This window comes from Nematolebias whitei, chromosome 15 (genome assembly GCF_014905685.2).
Source record: "Nematolebias whitei isolate Nwh7 chromosome 15, NemWhi1, whole genome shotgun sequence".
Lineage (NCBI taxonomy): Eukaryota > Metazoa > Chordata > Actinopteri > Cyprinodontiformes > Rivulidae > Nematolebias > Nematolebias whitei.
The window spans coordinates 29,802,182-29,819,798 of record NC_056512.1 but is presented as its reverse complement, the minus strand read 5'-3'; the positions used below and the strand labels follow the sequence as shown (position 1 = coordinate 29,819,798).

Sequence of the window (17,617 nt, the reverse complement as noted above, 5' to 3'; positions counted from 1 at the left end):
GGGAGTCAGGCCAGGCAGACTGACACGTAAGATACCATCTTTGTTTAGCACAGGAGTTAATGTGATTATTTTTTTGTAATCAAATCATATTTAGGTTGGTTAAAGTTCTGAGACACATCCTCAGAAGTGGACCTTGGGTTCATTGGGTGTTTTTGTTAATAATTAATTGACACCCTTATTAAAGACCAACCTGAGGAGCATCGGGCTTTGTTTTGTGCTCTTTGGCCAGTCGGGTTTACAGAAGAGTCAAGGTTAAAATAAAACGTCAGGTTTGTTGTTTAGGGTTGGACAGTCAAGTTTAGGTTAGTCAGTTTGCTCATTGAATTCTGTCAGATACTTTATTTGAATGTTTCAGTAAGTTTTACTGCAGATTTTTAATGTCCGTCATTAAAAACCAGACAGAACCACGTATGTAGATCATAACTTTCTGAGTAGGCCTCTTAAACTAGTGGTTAGTTTTTAAAACATTTATCTAGTAAAGATGTGTAACTCAGCAATTTCTACCATTACCTATCACAAAAGGCGTTCCTCAAGGTTGTGTTTTAGGACCTATTCCCTTTACAGTTTTCATGAACAGTGAGGCAGAATGTTACTAATGTGTCTTTATGCTGATAACAGTTTATTGTATCACTAGGACTGTTGTTCTTTAATTTGATTGTCTATACTTTGAGACTGTTCATCTCAAGCTGATACTCAAACCCAACAAAACTAAAGATAAGCAGTTCTTCCTACTATGAAATCCACTGGAGACTCCCATCAGAGTATGAGTGGGGTGTTGTTTAAAATGCAGTATTAATTGTGTGTTCAGTGAAGACACAAAGAGCAGGCGTTGGTCCATAGCAGCATAGAAAGGTGCTGGTATATTTAACATTGGCGTTACAAAAAACATTTCAAACAAAGTGATGCTGTGTCATCAAGTTCAAACAGATAAGACATGGAAATCAATAAAATGGCATGCTCCCACTTAAGACAAGTGACATCCCCCACCCCCAAACAAAAATGTTTAGTTTTTTTTTCCTCCTCATCCATGAATTCTTTTAATAACATTTTATAAGCAATAACATATTCCATTTTATAGAAAATAAACATCTCTAGGAAATACTATACACAATTATATTAGTACATCACATCTTACATTTAAACAGCATCAAATACTTATGTACACCATTAAATAACGAGCTTCATAAAAGAGAGTACGGTGTGGCGTTTTTGCACTTTCTTTTCTGCTTTAAATACTTAAATATGTCTCTTTTTGATATGACTAGAACTTTGACCGACACTCTGCACAGTGTTTTACAGAGTGGGGAAAAGAAGAGGCTACATTTTAGATACACAAACAGACGAAACGTGGCGTGAAGTCTACCTCAAATGCACTTCTTCCTGCGTGGCTGCGGCGTGGGAAATGTTTTACCGGTTAATACTCCTGAACTGTACATCGTCATGAAGTGAGATGGTCTGACTCGGAGCCCTCATCTGCGTCCCGACAAGTGACGATGGCTACTGTACATACTGAATGTGCACACGGTTGAATTTTAACTCTTCAGCAGAAGTCTCTTTTTTTTTTTTTTTTTTGTCATTTTCATATCGATGTGTATACTTTTTTCTTTTTATATTTTCTGAAGAACACAAAGCGTTACATATACCAAGGGTGACGCAATGATGTTTAATGCACATCAAAATACACTTTTAAAGATAAGATATTAAAATACTGCATCTGTTTTTTTCATGTCAGAATATTTAGAACTTGAAGAAGCACATCATCATCATCATCATGTACAGATTTAGTTTTGTTTCTTGTTTTAAACACAAACATTGAGATAGTACATCCAGTGGTTTGCTGTGTTTTTTTTTTGTTTTTTTTTCTTTTCTGATGGATGACATCCTCAGTTCTGAACACTCAGACACACGGACACATGGTGATGGAGTGGCTGTAGAATGACAGTACAAAGGTCCTCTTTCACACACACACACACAAACGCATACAGAAACTCGAGCACACATGGATGCACCTGTTGGCCCACAGACAAGGTGGCCACAGGGATGCTTCAGTCCAATCAATGGCCGCCAGCTGTCTGAGCATGATAGCAGCCCATCAGAAGGCAGAACACACACACTCACAATCCTCGCTGTGCATTTCAAACAGTTTGCACCAGGCTCGAAGCAAAACGTGTCCTCCCTCTGCCTCGCAGTAAAATGGACGCCGACGACAAAATACACTTCTTGTCCGGTTTCAGGAAGCGGCTGCGATCTCTGCGGAGCAGTTTATCCAGAATTCACTTGTCGGCGCTGCCTCCGGCCAACACACCTGTCCATCATCAGTCATCACTGCAGTTTCAGTCGTGTGCTCGCCTCGCTGGATGGGTGGCAGAGTGATGGTTCTGGTGGTGAAGGTGGATCATGGGAATATCTTACAGATCCTACAAGGAACAAGAAAATGATATAAGTCATAAACACATCGAACATAGCCGTGTCCCCATCTTCCTTTATTATGGCCTGCTGTCAACTGTGTGTCTGTTAGCAAAATATTTCATGAACCACTAGATGGCTTTTAATGAAACTCCAAACGTAACCAGTGGACATCCTCAGACAGCTGGCAATCACAGACTGGACTGCATATTTGTATACTGTATTGTTTTTATACTACTAGCGCTTATCATATTTTTAGTCTAATGTTTTTCTTAGTTCATATCTTACATCTTATTACTGTTTTTCTTTTACATTTTTGTTGGATGTACCTGGGACCCTGTGAACCCAATTTTGTTCCACTACATGCACCACATGTGGTGCGTATGACAAATAAAGAAACTCTGACTCTGATATTTACTGATTAAGTTTCAGAGTCACCCCAATTCAAAACGGGCACAATGCTAACATTACCCTACATATAGATGGCTTTAAATCTGTTAATTTTACTGGTATTAAATTTCTTTTTGATGTGGGAGTAGCTGAGAGTCGTCCTCAACGCATAATCTGAGTGCTAATACCAAGATTTGACAATATCGCAGGACTGTACATGACCTCATTTACAAGGTTGGATCAACACAACTTTTCTCAGCTAATATGCTAATGCTGCTAATGCTAATGCTGCTTAATACACCATATTATTTACATTATTAGTGTTTAGCGTATGTCTTAGATTTTGTAGCGCAGGGGTTCCCAAACTTTTCCATGCCATGGCCCCCACAAACAGCATTATCTTCTGGCTGAGGCCGACGTTGCAAACCCACAAACAATGCTACAAAATATGTAAAGAAACATCAACTTTTAGAATGTTTTAACTTTTATTCACTATATTCTATTAATTTTTACAGCTGCTGAGCATAAAAATGTGAGCTCCCATGTTTTAAACACAGAATTATATTCCCACTGAAAAAAACAACAACTTTTCAACAAACTGTCGACCAGAAGAACAAAAAATAAATCTAACCTTTCTCTCAAGTGTGTTTATCTGGAAATGACAGATACAGATTGCCCTAGTGGGCAATTTTTATTGTTATTATTACTATATTTTATTTTTGCTTTTTAAAATCTTCTTCTCTCCAGCTTTCTGAGACCCCCCCATGGCGCCCCACTTTGTAAAACACTGTTTTAGCGTACCGTTTAGTGTATATCAGTGTATATCTTAGATCCTATATACTGTTTCTTTTTATACATTTTTTTGTAATTTTGTGGTGTAACTGGGACCCTGATGCACAATTTCATTCCACCTCATGTACCGCATGTGATGCGAATGACAATAAAGAAACTTGAACTTAAACATGATTTTAGTTTCAACTGTCTGAAAGGTGGCGGGTGATATGCATTTCTTTGAAAGGATGCCAAAGCTTGAATGTTTGGTTTGTCACCGTGCAGACTTCCAACATCAGGTAGCCATGATGCAGAAGAAGGGACTCTGGTGAGGATGGGGTCACTCAGAGCCTCTCTGCTGAGTGACAACATCAAAGCTGCAGGAGTGTGGAGAAGCAGAGCAGCTTCTCTGTGAAACAAGGAACCATCTTACTGTGCTGGCAGAGGAGCACTTATATTCTGTTTATTTTCCTTTCCTGTTCACCCTATCACTGCCAGCTGCCTCTTTCTGAGCCCTGAACTCACAGCTGCTTCGCTCATCATTTCTTTGTTGTTCCTCTGCATTCTCCTCTTCTTTCTGTTTACGTCTCTGGAGTAACACGTTCAGTCTCTCCACCACAGAGGTCCTCTCCTCTTGCTGCTCACGCTCTCTCTCCATTTCTGTCTCTTTCAGTCTGCCGCTCTCTGATGTAACTGCCCCCGTTTGGCTTCTGCTCAAATTCAGCACCAAATCCTGTTTCTGTCTCTCTCACGCTCACATGCGCACATATCTCACAGGTAACCTGCTGATCACCCTGCATAGACGCGCTCAGATCATCCGTGCTTTGGAGAATGTGCAGCTGAACGCTCTGTGTTTGTGAGCAGTATTTTTTTTTTCCCCAGCTCTAAAGTGAACGCAGGCAGAGGGAAAATTTTCTGATGGGGGGACCCACGGGTGGGGTGCTGCTGTGTGTATATGTGTGTATGTGTCTCCTCTTCCCTTTGATTAGGCTGCTCAGCCTAAATTGGCTCGGCACAGACCCAAACGCACGCACACACACACACAGACCTTCAGATCCCTCAGCTGATGACAGCTCTGCCTCACCCCGCTAACAACAACCTCTCTTCGACTCGCTCTCGTTTCCTCTCTGCTTCTCACACTCTGTTTCTGCTGCTCAGACGTGGGAGTTGAGGTGGGGGGGCTGAGGGGAGAAGATGAGAAAGAAAGCAGGAGAATGGGATAAGGTAGGATGAAGGAAGGATGACTGAAAAACCAAAAACGGAGCTCATATAGGATATGAGAGGTGAACAGAACGAGAGACTGAGAGAGAGCTGGAAGCAGCGGGGGAGCAAAGAAGCAAAATAAGGGTAACGGGAGGGAGAGGAAAAAAAGAGGGTCGGGGGAGAATTAATGAGAGGAAGAAGTGGAGAATAATGGCAGGGAAAGAGAAAGCATGTGGGGAGGATAACAGGCAGTGATGGTGGGTGGGGTGTTTTGATCACTTGCCAGCTTTTTATCCCCTACCAGTCTGCACAGAAGAGAACAGGAAAGGAAGAGGTAGCGAAGGAGGGAGGAAAAATGCAGATGCAGAGAGAGTGGTGGTGGTGGTGGTGGGGGGGGGGGGTGCTACTGCTGCCTCAATGCACTGCTGCTCGCTCTGCTTGAATGTCAGCATCTCTCACTCTCTCCACCTCCCCGCTCGCATTTGACCTTCCTCTCTGCGCTGCAGTGTCAACAGATCACCACTAGATGGAGTCTTTCCCTCAGGAAATGTGATCTGAGCTGCTCATTAAAGTGGGGCTCTGCGGACAGGTCATGAACAATTAACATCTTACCTGTTGTAGATAGGTCAGACAGTCTCAGCTCAGAGAAAAGAGTTTAATTCTGAGTCAGCCGACAAACTAATGACTAGTCTGAACAAGGCCAAGACCAAAGGTGGATTGATGGCATGTTAAAACAACTCAAATTATAAAAGTTTATAAACTTTTACACTGCTGTCTCAATTTGCACCGATTTTTATGTACTTATAATTTTTGAATACTTGTTGGCTCAAATATCAGCAGCAGCAGGTAGCTATAGCTTTACTGGCACAGCCGGTGGCACTTCCAACAGGAATGTCTTGATATTTTTATTGGAACACTCATATAATTCAAAACCGACAGTGATGCATCAGTTTCTAAAATAACATTTTCCAGAAATCACCATCTAATATTTAGAGATTTGGATTGATTTTAAAGGTCTTTAATATATTTTGCTCTTGACCATGTTAGAACTAGCTGTTAGCACGTCAGTCTAATCAGAATTAAACTATTTCTCCAAATTGAGGTTGCTCAAAGAGCTACAACAGGTAAAATATTTGAAAACATTTCCACAGAACCCTACATCAGAACATCTGAACTATGGATTCAGTATCTACATTATATAAGTTTTAAAAAAAAGGCTTCTTTTTTTTACCTCATGTTTTGGACATTTGATGGAAAAATCATCCTCATGGAATGTGCAGCCTATAGGGGAAGAAAGAGAAAGAAGAAAAGGAGATTAGAAGTTGATGTCACATATAGAAGGTACAAATAAATCAAACACACTGTACCATAGAAAGGAAATACTGAAGCCCCTTATGAATGGCAAAAATCCATGTAAGTGGCAAAAAGGTAAAACTGTCTTCAGATAGAAAAAAAAAAGAAAGGGAGTGGAAAGAGAGACTGAGTGGTTGAGTTGCGGAGCATATATGGCTGATGCTCTCAGCAGGATTAAAAAAGCCTCGCTCTGCTCCCTGTGCTGGCTCCTCAGACGTGGCAGGCCTTCTAATCTTCACACTGTACCTCTTTGGCACGAGGTAAAACACGTCACAGATGTGCTGACACTTGGAATGACAACAACTGGGAACATACACGCATAAGATCTAAGGAAACACACTTACTGTACGTGTAACATGATTGGAAGAGGATCATAGATGAGCATTTAGGGAAACATCACACACATCAATATGTGCGTGCACACACACAGCTCACTGACAGCAGCATGGATGGAGTCACAGGCGCTGTGATCAATAATGGCACACATACTCTCCCCTCTCTGTTTCTTCCCTTTCTTTTTTTTTCAAACTCCAGTTTTCTTTATCTCATTTTTATACCTTCTTTCCTTTAGTTTGGCTTTCTCCCAGTGCTCAAATATATCGTCTCACACTCAATAATGTTACTCTTCGATGTGCTCCCTTTCATTTTACTTCTTTAGACCCTTCTATCCTTTAACTTTGTTTGTGTTTTTCCTCATATTTTGATCTATCTTTACCCATTCCCAACAAAACTCAAGTTCACCTGCATATTTACCTCCTTTCTACTTACATTTTTCTTGCTTAACGCTCTCTTCTCCCACCAAAGTCTCTTACCTATCTCTTTGGCGCAGACATAGTGGTATTTATAAGAGCAGCCTCTCCAACAGCAGCTGAGGGACGCCCCCACAATCTGGCATTTGTAGCAGCTCTGGGGTCCATCAGACAAATGGACATATGGAATAAGACCAATAAAGAAATAAACAAATAGACCAATGGAGGCAAGAGAGAGAGAGAGAGAGAGAAAAATATATAAGCAATTTCATACATTAGAAGCCATTTTAAAAGTATTTCTAAATAGTGTCTTTTTACTTCCACACGTAGTTCAGAAAAGTTCAAGACCAGTGGTGGGCACAGCTAACCAAAAATTTCGTTTCACTATTCCATTTTCCGCTAACTAAACAAAAGAGATTGGCTAATGCTAAATCACTACACAGGTAAAATAATAATAATAATTTGCGGAAGCTAATGCTAAACCACTAATTGCTAAGACATCTGTCACTCAGTCTGTGTCACGTCTTTGTCTCCTTCGACCAATCACATCTTGTCACGTATAGGCTACATGTAGTAAGACAACTGTGTGCCTAATGGACTGTTTGAGACATGCCCACAACAGACTGGAACAAGCTTGTGAATTTTGTTAGTGGACTTAAAGTTGGCAAAACTTAATTTAGCGGAAGCTAATCCCACTGTTTCCAAATATAGAAAAAATGCAAATCCGCTGAACAAACAATTTCTGTAGCTGTTGGGGATTAGCAGAACTGTGCCCACCACTAAAACTCATAGGTAGTAAAAGCTAACATACCATTTGGGCTGACTTGTTGGCAGCCTCTTTCAGTCCATATAGCCTCCCAGATACCATAATAATTCCCTTGGTCCAGATGGTACAATTTTCATGAGCCCAGTGTTCCTTAGCCTCTGCCTCCATTTGTAGCCTTTGGAACTTGCTTTCATTACCCTCTTGGTCCTTTGGGTCCTCTGTGCTGACAGTATGGAGCTGCTTAATTTTCCTGAACCAATCTCTTAAAGTTAATCTTCGTGGACGACCCTCCTGACACAATCTTTCTGGCCTTTCTGGCCGTCGGTAGCGCCAGTGGTGATGCCTGCTGCCCCTTGTCTCCTGAGAGGAAGCTTCTGTATTCCTCTCCTTTTCTGAGCTGGTTGCACCTTCATTATTTGATGAGGAGTCTGGCACTTCAGTGGTGCTACTATCATTTGCGTCAATCTTTTTGGACTCTTCCCTGAAGGACCGTGTATGTGTGGCAGTCAAAAATTTGCGTGGAATGCTCTCCTCTGTGTAGTAGGGTCCACACAAGTCACCCAGGTCTTTGTAATTTGCTGGTTTTCCACACAAGCAACATGTAAGACTCCTACCGATCAGACTTGTGTTTAGCATGGGTCCCAACAGCATGGCAGCAGTGTGTGGCACCACCTTTGCAACTGTGAAGGGATTCCTCATTCTGAGTATGCCCTTTTTTCTGCGTCTCTGAAATACCACAGCATCCTCAGGTTTGTTGACTATGGCACACCAAGAGGAAAAGTCTCTGGAGTTGTTAATCCGTACATAGGGACAAAAAGACAATTTAGAATGTTGATGGGCTGGTTTACGTCTGATTTTTTTCACAGAAATGACCTCAGTTTGTTTGTCTGTTACGGTCACTACAGGACCCACTATGCATGTTTCCTGGTTTTCTACAGTCTCTTTTCCCCTTCTTTCTATATCTTCTTTTTCTCTCTCCTCTTTTTCAGTCTGTTCACATCCAGCTGCCCTTACAACTGCCTCAATTACTTCAATGGCATCTTTCATGCCAGGTTTTGGCCCAGGCTTTTTGTGGACCTTCACTGGCTTGCTGAGAATCTGCTCCATTAAGGTTTTGCCTCTTTTCCTTTTGCTTGGGTTCGCTGATGGCTTTCGGCCTCTTCGAGGTTTTTGAATGAGCTCTGAACTGACAGCCTGGGGATCTTCTATGATCTCATACTGGCTAATTGGTAGCGGTACTGTGGGCTCTGTGGGTGGAACCTTTTCTTCAAAATGTTCTTGCTTTTCTACTGTTTCATTGTTTGGCTCTTCCACGGTCTCTGTTTTCTCTAAAGTGGCCTCACCTTTTCTTTTCTTCCTTCTTTGTTTTAGGTGCATTTCGTGGTTATTTTTAATAGCCCTCTGTTTGGCAAGCCTTGGAGTCGTAATTATGAGACTATCTGCTTCTAAGGCTACAACTGAGGCGTCTGTACTCTCCACCATTGCCCATCTCTTCCTTTTAGTTCTGGCAGACTTGGTGTCAGCAGTTGATACACTCTCTGAAGCCTGTTGTGTCTTCTCAACTGGAGCCCCAACTTCTAATTGTGTCTCCTTTGAAGTATAAACCTTGTCATCTCCAACATCCTGCTTGATTTCTGTTTTAATATTTTTCTGGCTTGTGTCATTCTTCTGTGTAACCTCATTTTCTGCCCTCATTCCTCCCTCTTCCTGTGTTGATGTCTTTTGACCCACTTCATGCTTTTCCCTTTCTTGTGACAGCTCTTTTTTAACTGCCCCCTCATATTTTACACCTTCTTTTAGAGATTCTATGGTCTCAGTGTTGCTTAATGGTATAGAAGTCTCACCTTCCTTAAGGGCAAATTCAGACAAAGCCTTAGTTGTTACATCATCACTGCTGTCCTGTTGAGTAGCTGGAAGGTGCTTCTTTAGGCTAGGAGATGTAATTTTCTGTACCATGGCCTCATATTTCTGCCCTCTGCCTTTGCGGGGTGGGAGAACTTTTTTGGTAGGGCATTGAGGGGTCACCACTTGCACATCACTGATGTTAGTTCCACTGATATTTGAAGGAGTGTCTTTAGTAACAGAGGCTTTCTTGGTTGGTCCTCTTCTTCTGGGACCTTGAACGCTCTTATCTTCAGGTATGGGGGCAACTTGTTTTCGCAAGGCAGGTTGAGGTGGCGCTGTTTTTAGTTTTGGCTTCGGACCTCTTTTTTTTTTCAATGGTATTATTGAAACTTCTAGGTTACATTTCCTCTTTAGTGGAGGGAGTGTTTTATCCATAGATTCATTTGATTGGACTGGCAGTGCAGGTGAAGCAGGTGAGTTTTCAGGAATATCTGTTTGTTTGACTGCATCAGGGCTAGGGTTTTGCTCCATAGCCATAACCTCTTCTGCTTTTGACGTATCATCATTGCCTTTCATTTCAGTAAGTGTTTGGGTTTGAATGACCTCTTCAATAATTTTCTCTTTCTCTTTAGACACTTTTTCCTGTGAGGGCTTCCTGGACCTCAATACCATATTCTTACTTTCCTTTTCATGTACCTTTAGTTCTGAGTGTACTTGTTTTTCCTGTTGTTCTGTTGACTTTACATCCTGGTTCTTTTGGGATATTGTAACTTTTAGGCTCTTCCTGACTTTGCTTTGCAGTTCTGTTAAATGTTGACTTGTGTCTTCTTGGTTATCTAACCTGGCTTTAGAATTTGAACCTCTGGGACGACCCACTGGGGCCTTGATTGATGCGGCGTCCACTGAGGACAACACATCTGCAGGCTTAAGCACAGGCTTAGAACCTGGTTTTGGACCAGGTTTTGATCCTGGTCCTGGTTTTAAACCAGATTTGGGCCCTGGTTTTTGTTTTATTGTGATTTCAATTTTGGGGGACATTTCTGGCTCACTTGACACCAATTTTTGTCCTGATTTTGTTCCAGGTTTTGAGCCCGACTTCACACTAGGTTTAGGTCCTGGTCTTGGCCCTGGTTTTGCTCCTGGTTTTAGTCCAGGTGTAACATCAGGTTTTGGCCCAGGCTTAGAACTTGGACCTGGTTTTCTTTTCATGTTAAGTTCAACTTTGGGAGTCATATCTGGTGCATTGAATGATCGAGTGCACATTCTTGATTGAATAGTATCTGTTGACATTTTGGGAGCCTGGCTCACAATAGGTTCCTGTTGTGCTAAGTTGGTTTGATCTGAGTATAAAAGAGTTTTGCTTGTAGGCATGCATGCTTTTTGTGTAGGAGAGTTTGCACCTTCCTCTCCCTTTTCCCCTTCTCTTTCCAAGCTTAGCTGTCGTCGTAATCCTACACCTGAATGCACTATCCTCCTTCTTCCCCTGGCATGCTTACGCCCAAATGCCCTTGGCTGAGCAGATGGGGCCACAGGCTCTGGTTTAGCCAGTGGGGTCACAGCACTGGCACAGCTGATGCCTGGTTCTATATCCTCATCACCTTTTTTGGGAGAAGGTGGGGTATCTGCCCAGGATGGGGCAGAGGGAAGTATTGACTTTCCTGGCAGCTGAGGAGAGTCTGGTTCAAGAACTTTAGCATCGCTGTGATCAATATGATCCCTACTCTGACCTGAAGATGTCATCTTGTCATTGAGAGCAGAGAAGACTGGTGTTGCAGAATGAGACTGAGGAGCTGTGTCACCAATGGCTGACTCCATAGTAGAAGCATCTGTTGCTGTGGTTGCTGCTGCTGCACTTAGATGTTCAGGTGCCCCTGCAAAGTTGCTATCAGTAATAAGCACAGAATTTGTACTCTCTGTCTTGCTGTTGTGATCTCCTGAATAATTCTCTTGACTATCACTACTTATGAGCTCTTGAGTCAATGACTGGCTTTCTATCTCCTCCCCCTCTTGTTCCTCCCCAACCTCTCCAGTTGAAAGAGGGGAAAAAGAGGTTTTTATTGTTTTCTGTATATCACACCGCTTCTCCTCAATAATATCTTTACCTCTTCCCTCTTCCTCTTTTTCATTCTCTGGATCTCTGTTCTCTCTTTTATCTGAGCTACTGTCGTCCAAGGCTTCTACTTTGGGGGTTGGAGATGTGTTTTCTGAGCTCTCCTCTTTCTCTGTGAAATATTGATCCTGCTCAAGGTCTTCCCTTGAAGTGAAAGGCAACGTTTTCACAGAGCTCTCAGATGCAGTTGGAGATTCTGATTTGAATGCCTCTGATTTTATCTCTTGACCAAAGTGGTCTTTGTTGCTAGAGTCAGAGAAAGCTGCTGGGGACTGTTCAACTGAATATCTTGCATCAGAGTCATATTTACCCTGAACATCTTGGTATGCTGTTTCCTCATAGCAATAGTTTTTTTCTGTCATCTCTGTGTTTACTTTGCTATAAGGAGCTGGAGATTTGTCTTCATCTGACCATTTCTCATGTCTCTCTGTAAGGTTAGTTGTGTCTGAATCTCTTACAGAGTCAGAAGTTTTTACTGTTGTTAGTTCATCTTTTTCAGCGGATTTCTCTGTCCATGCTGACTCCTCAAAATTTTCTTTGACAGGCTGATTGATATGATGAATATCTGAAGGAGAATCTCTTTCTTGTTTCAAAGGACTTGAAACTGTAATGCTTGTTGGAGAGGTCTCATCCCCAATGCTCTTCGCTGGAGTACTCATGCCATCTCCTCCCTGCCCCATGTGACATCTAGTAGGATCAGGGGTAAGGTTGTGCAGACTTGAGTCCCCAGACCTGGTGGACATATCATCTGGAGATGCGATAGAGCAAGAAGAGGCTGTGTCCAGGCTGAGTTGTGTATTGTTATGAGCCTGGGCTGGACTTCTGCCCTGGCCAAAGTAATAGTAGCCCCTGTCGAGTGGTTCATCACTACTGCTGGAGTAGCCACCCTCATGGAGTTCCATGGGCAGAGACGGGTGCTGTGGGGTAGAGTAAGGGTCTTGTATTGGCCCTCCACCCACATTACCACAACCATCTGGATATGGAGGACTTTTGTATTCTTCACCCTTTTTGGAGGACACGCCACTCCCACCACTGCTGTTGCTCCCACCACTTGTGCGTTTACCGCCTTTCTTATTTGCAACCAGTGCCTCTGAAAGCAGTAGTTGTTGGACATTATTGGAGATATTTTCCACCTGAGAGGTGAGGGCATTCAGGCTCCACAAGCTGGGGTTTGACAACAACTTCTCTGAGAATCGTTCTTTCATGGTGGGTACTTGTGGTGTGGTTGAGTAGCTGTGGGGGGTTGGATGGGGAATGTTGGGTGAAGGATGTGACCGTGGGGGCATCAACATTGTGTTGGCACTGGCTTGTTCTTGCATCCCAGCTGAAGAGGATGAAGAAGAGGAGGTTGCCCCAGGTGTCATGGGTGGTTGGCCATACTGAAATGACTCTGGATTGGTCATTAAAGGTGAAGGGGTGGAACTATATGAGGGGGAGCGCCCTACAGAACGTGCAGGGGAGTGGCTTGAGGAGGGGCTACAAGTTTGATAATACTGTTCTGGAGATCTGACAGGCAGCTCTGAGAGACAGTAGTTTGGTTGGGGTTGGTTGTAGTGTTGATATTTAGGATGGGATTCTTGGGGGTTGGTCATTGCCTGTAAAGGGGGCTGTTGCTCATACCCTCTTGGATTTGACTGCGGGTACCCATAACTGTTCTGAGGAGACCTATAGACTGCCTGCTTCAAACTGCTGTGGCTACTCATCTGCCTGCCATACTGGGAATTTTGAGGCATGTTATAACCTTTATAACAATGGGGAAGAGGACTGCATTTTTCCATATATGATGATGGAGAGGGAGAGTGCTGGGGATAGTGCAAGTGACTCTGGGGATACATGAGAGGTGAGGGGGCAGGGTTAGGAGGGTGGGGTTGGTGGTGGGGACTTGTATAATTTGTGGTTGAAGGCTGATGGCACTGGGTTTGAGAGTGTCCAAGGATATTTGAGTCCACAAACTGGGAGGAACCAGGTGCAGGTGTGGCACTAGCCTCCAAACGTCCCACTATTTCCTGGTCATACTGTGCTAACTGGGCTGGGTCCTCCCACTTTTGCTGAAGGTGTCCCTCATTCATATACTGAGCTGAATAAGTCCCGGGACCTAAGTGGTTACTGTAGCCCCCAGGACCCTGCAAGTGCTGACTTGGGTTTGGTGGGGGTACTTTGCTTCCTCGAAAAGGCTTTTTTGCCTGAGAGACTGTAGAGCCCCCGTTTCCATTCCCGTTTCCTCCACTATTTCCTTGGTAACCAGCATAGTTTTGCTGGTTGTAACAGTCTTTGGGTCCTCCTCCAATTCCCGCTCCACCAGCTGGAGGCATGCTAGTAGTGTTTGCCAAGGTATGAGCCTCATAAGCCAATCTGCTCTGCCCTGGACCTGGGCCTGGATGTGGACCGGGGCCTGGGTGCGGGTGCTGGGGGTGAGGATGATGTGGGTGTTGCCGGTAGGTCTCCAGCCGAGATAATTCATGGGGTTCCTGCTGGTAGCAGGGTTGGTTGCTGTGGTAACCACTGCTGCGCTCACGGAAGGACTGCATAACGCTCTCAGTCTGTAACCTGTGCAGGGAAGGGGAGTTGAAGTGAGATGGGACAGGATGGGATGGGAAGGACGGGTGAAGGGTTTGAAGGTGGGGGTACAGGAAGAAAAGAAAAAGTCATGGTTAGTGGTGTTGAGCCTCAAGTTGAAACATTTAGCATTTTCTGAATTAATGTTTAAAATTCACCAGCAATAAAGTCAAAATTCTCCCACTTTTAAGTTAAAAGATGGAAATTCTGTTTTGTAAACTTGCCCAAACAGTTTAGACACTCACTGGTGGTCAAACCCAATGTAGACACAGATCTATTCAGGTCAGTAATCTAATCTGATAATTAAGACTTGTTAAAAGTGATTCCACCTATTTTGTTGTTGTAGAGGTTCAGATAAGTGATTTTATGTTTGTGTATTAAGGGTTTCAGACCTCTTTTGTCAGTGCTGGAAGTTACAGAGTTAGTATTATGATGTTTCTGGAGTTCACAAAATAAAATTCTATCTTTTTACTGTGTGTATTGAGCAAACAAATCTTGTGTGTGTGTCAAAATGTTGTCATGCATTCAGGGCCATTACACTATTTCTCAGTTTGAACTAAGCTCCTTTATATAAGTATTTTCTTTATATTTGATTGTCTCTTCTATTTACTATGCCAACACTGATGTTACAATTTATTCCTTAAACAAACAATGCAAGAAATGCTTTTCCCTTTGCATTTGATCCATTTTAAACTTCTCTCATGTTCTGCTCCAAACTTCTCTCATGTTCTGCTCCAGTGCAAACTTAGGTTTCTTCCAAGTGTAAGCAAGAAGTATTACAGTGTGTATCTGTGCATGGTTTCAGAGCACGAGCCACAGAGGGTTTGTGTTTGTGGGGTACGATGTTTGTTCCGGTGTGGGGACTCTCTTGTTTTTCCTGCATGCAAATGTACAGTATGTGTGTTCACTAAAGCATTTATACAGAGGAGAAAGGAATAAAGGAGGGGTGGAAAGTGTTCTTACTCTATAAAAGGAAAAGAGTCACCTGGAGACAGAACATTGAGCATCTGTGTGTGTGTGCCGTTTCAACACAATATCCCAGCTTTCAATCCACTATGGAGACAGTGGTGCATCCCACCAGACACACAGCAGCATTATTCATCTCTGAATACACTGTATGTGTGTGTGATGATGGATGGAATGTGTGTATTCACTCTTTTGTGTCCATGCTCAAATAAGAGTTTGGATCAATTTGTGTCACCCAAAGCAAGTTTTAGACTTTTTTGGGGGAGTCTCTTCAATGTACACACATTCATTTACAAATAAACAGATACAGATTTCCATGGAGACTCTGCCTGCCCTCCCACCTTTCTATTTCCCCTGCCTCCAGCTTTGTACTTCCTCACCCCAGAGAGATACAGGTATATAGTGCATGTGTGTGTGTTGGGATTCTTGTTTACTCAATAATAGGAAGATACAGAGTAGGATTTTCCTAGTTTGCTGAGAACAGCACATGGGATGGATTAAAACATACATTATTTTCAAATCCAGAGGTTTCAGCCCATTGTTCTCTGCTGCAGTTAAAGCAATGGTTTAGATCTTTGGGTTCTGGAAAGCTTATGAACAATTATAAATTTTTCTTTTTTTTTTTTTTAAATGCTAAAAATAAATGCTGCAGATAAGTCTTTGATCAATATCAATGTGAATAAAAAGAGTTTAATTCTGTCCGGAATGATGAGCTAACATATATACTTTGTAGTTTGAGCGAGGTGAAGACCAACCACTGCCAATGTAAAACAACTCCAATCTCATATGAATGCTATTTTATCAGTGTTATTATTTACACAGAGTGCTGTGATTATTTACAAGTGCAAATAATGACAGCAGCAGCATTTACAGTGCTGCCTGGGGCACTTGAGGCAGGAATATCATACAAAGTATTTCTATTGGAATGACCTACATTATATTTACCTTTTTTTAATAACTTGTTTTTTTAATAATCTTTGAGTTTACATTAACTGACTACCCAGCCAATGAGAGGAAATTTCATTATAGTCAAAGTCAAGGTAAAAGTTTCTTTATTGTCATTTGCATCTCATTTGGTATATGTGGTGGAAGGAAATTGTGTACACAGGGTCCCATTACATCCAACAAAAGTATAACTTGTAAAAGAAAAACAGTAATAAGATCTAAGATATGAACCAATAAATACACCAAACACTTAATAGAGCAAAAACAATATGCCAAACAACAGCAGCACGAACACGAGTGTGTGCGAGCAGATGAGCACGAATGAACACAGCAGCATGAAACAAATCAGCAGCATGAGATCAGCAGCAAGTATAGTCAGCAAAACATATCGACTATCAAGTGGCATTACAGTGATCCTTCTTTTTTTCACAGTGATGATCCTGGTTAGAGATTCACGAGTCTAACCGCCGCAGGGTAGAAGCTGTTCCTCAGTTTAGTGGTTCTGCAGTTCCGCACCCAATGTTCCCCAACCCTCCGCCTGAGGGGAGCGGGGCGAAAAGAGCGTGCGCGCTGGGCGAGTGAGGTCCTTCATGATGCAGATGGTCCTCTTCCTGCATCTGGAGGTGTAGATGTTTGTGAAGGTGGGGAGACTGACTCCAACAGTCTTCTGTGCAGCCTTCATCACTCTCTGCAAAGCTTTTTTTTTCTGCAGCTGTGCAACCTCAGGTCATCTGGACAGTTTCCTTGGATGAAGGACGAAACGTCTCAGCAAAATAAAGAAACCGTCCAGATGACCTGACTGAACATTGTTTTATTTTTACCTGGGATATTGAGCATGAACTTTGATGAACTGATTCAGTTCAGTTCAATTCAATTCAATTCAATTCAGTTTATTTTTACAGCGCCAAGTCACAACAGTAGTCATCTCTATTGGGGTTGTGTGTGTGTGTGTGTTTGTGTGTGAGAGTACTCACCTTGCAGATGCTGATTAGCTGAGACAGAGCTCCTGGGTTGCCACCTGTTTCCCATCTGGCTGACGAGCCCAGCCACTATTTAAGCCTGTGTGGAGGTTCCAGTCTTCGCTGAATCATTGTTCACCTTGGGGTATTGTGAGACAGCCATTTAGTACTTTTCCTTGAGAATTCTGAATTATTCAACTCGTGTTCTTCTTTGACTTCAAGGCAAGCCTTGGACACACCTGGAGATTCTAAACCTGACGAACCTCCTCTGTACTGGACTCCTCTAGAAGCTCTGTCCTCCAACCTGCCACTTCACCTCCACTTCAACCCCCATCAAGAACCCTTCAAGGTATCTACATTTCCAAGTGGACTCTCTTACCTGTTGGACTTCTTCCTCCTTGGGTCTGCCTCCTCGTCATCACCCTGTAAGAAAGAAAAGGAATTCATCTTCAATTCTGATTATCAGTCTCGTCCAAGCCTCCCTGCTAATACTCTGCACTTTGCCTTCCAGGAACCCTGATTTCCCTACTCCCTGCACTGTAAATAAAATCACGTAAACTTTTATTCGTGTCTGTCATCCCTCTCAGCCTTGTCTGAA

The 17,617-nt window shown here is 42.7% G+C and overlaps 3 protein-coding genes across 4 annotated transcripts in view; 2 read left to right on the top strand and 1 right to left on the bottom strand.

The window, feature by feature from the left end:
• The window catches only part of LOC119421599 (septin-9), a 916,196-nt gene that overhangs the window by 18,872 nt on the left and 879,707 nt on the right, over positions 1-17,617 (top strand). The window lies entirely within an intron of this gene.
• The window catches only part of pvalb5 (parvalbumin 5), a 571,007-nt gene that overhangs the window by 18,872 nt on the left and 534,518 nt on the right, over positions 1-17,617 (top strand). The gene's annotated exons all lie outside the window — the stretch shown is intronic.
• On the bottom strand, positions 1,854-14,122 carry LOC119421594 (retinoic acid-induced protein 1). Its single transcript, XM_037688937.1, has 4 exons — positions 7,684-14,122; positions 6,936-7,029; positions 6,002-6,051; positions 1,854-2,417 (listed from the first exon to the last, which is right to left on the bottom strand). The coding sequence occupies exons 1-4, from the start codon at positions 14,119-14,121 to the stop codon at positions 2,409-2,411; spliced, it is 6,591 nt and encodes a 2,196-aa protein (XP_037544865.1). The 5' UTR covers position 14,122; the 3' UTR covers positions 1,854-2,408.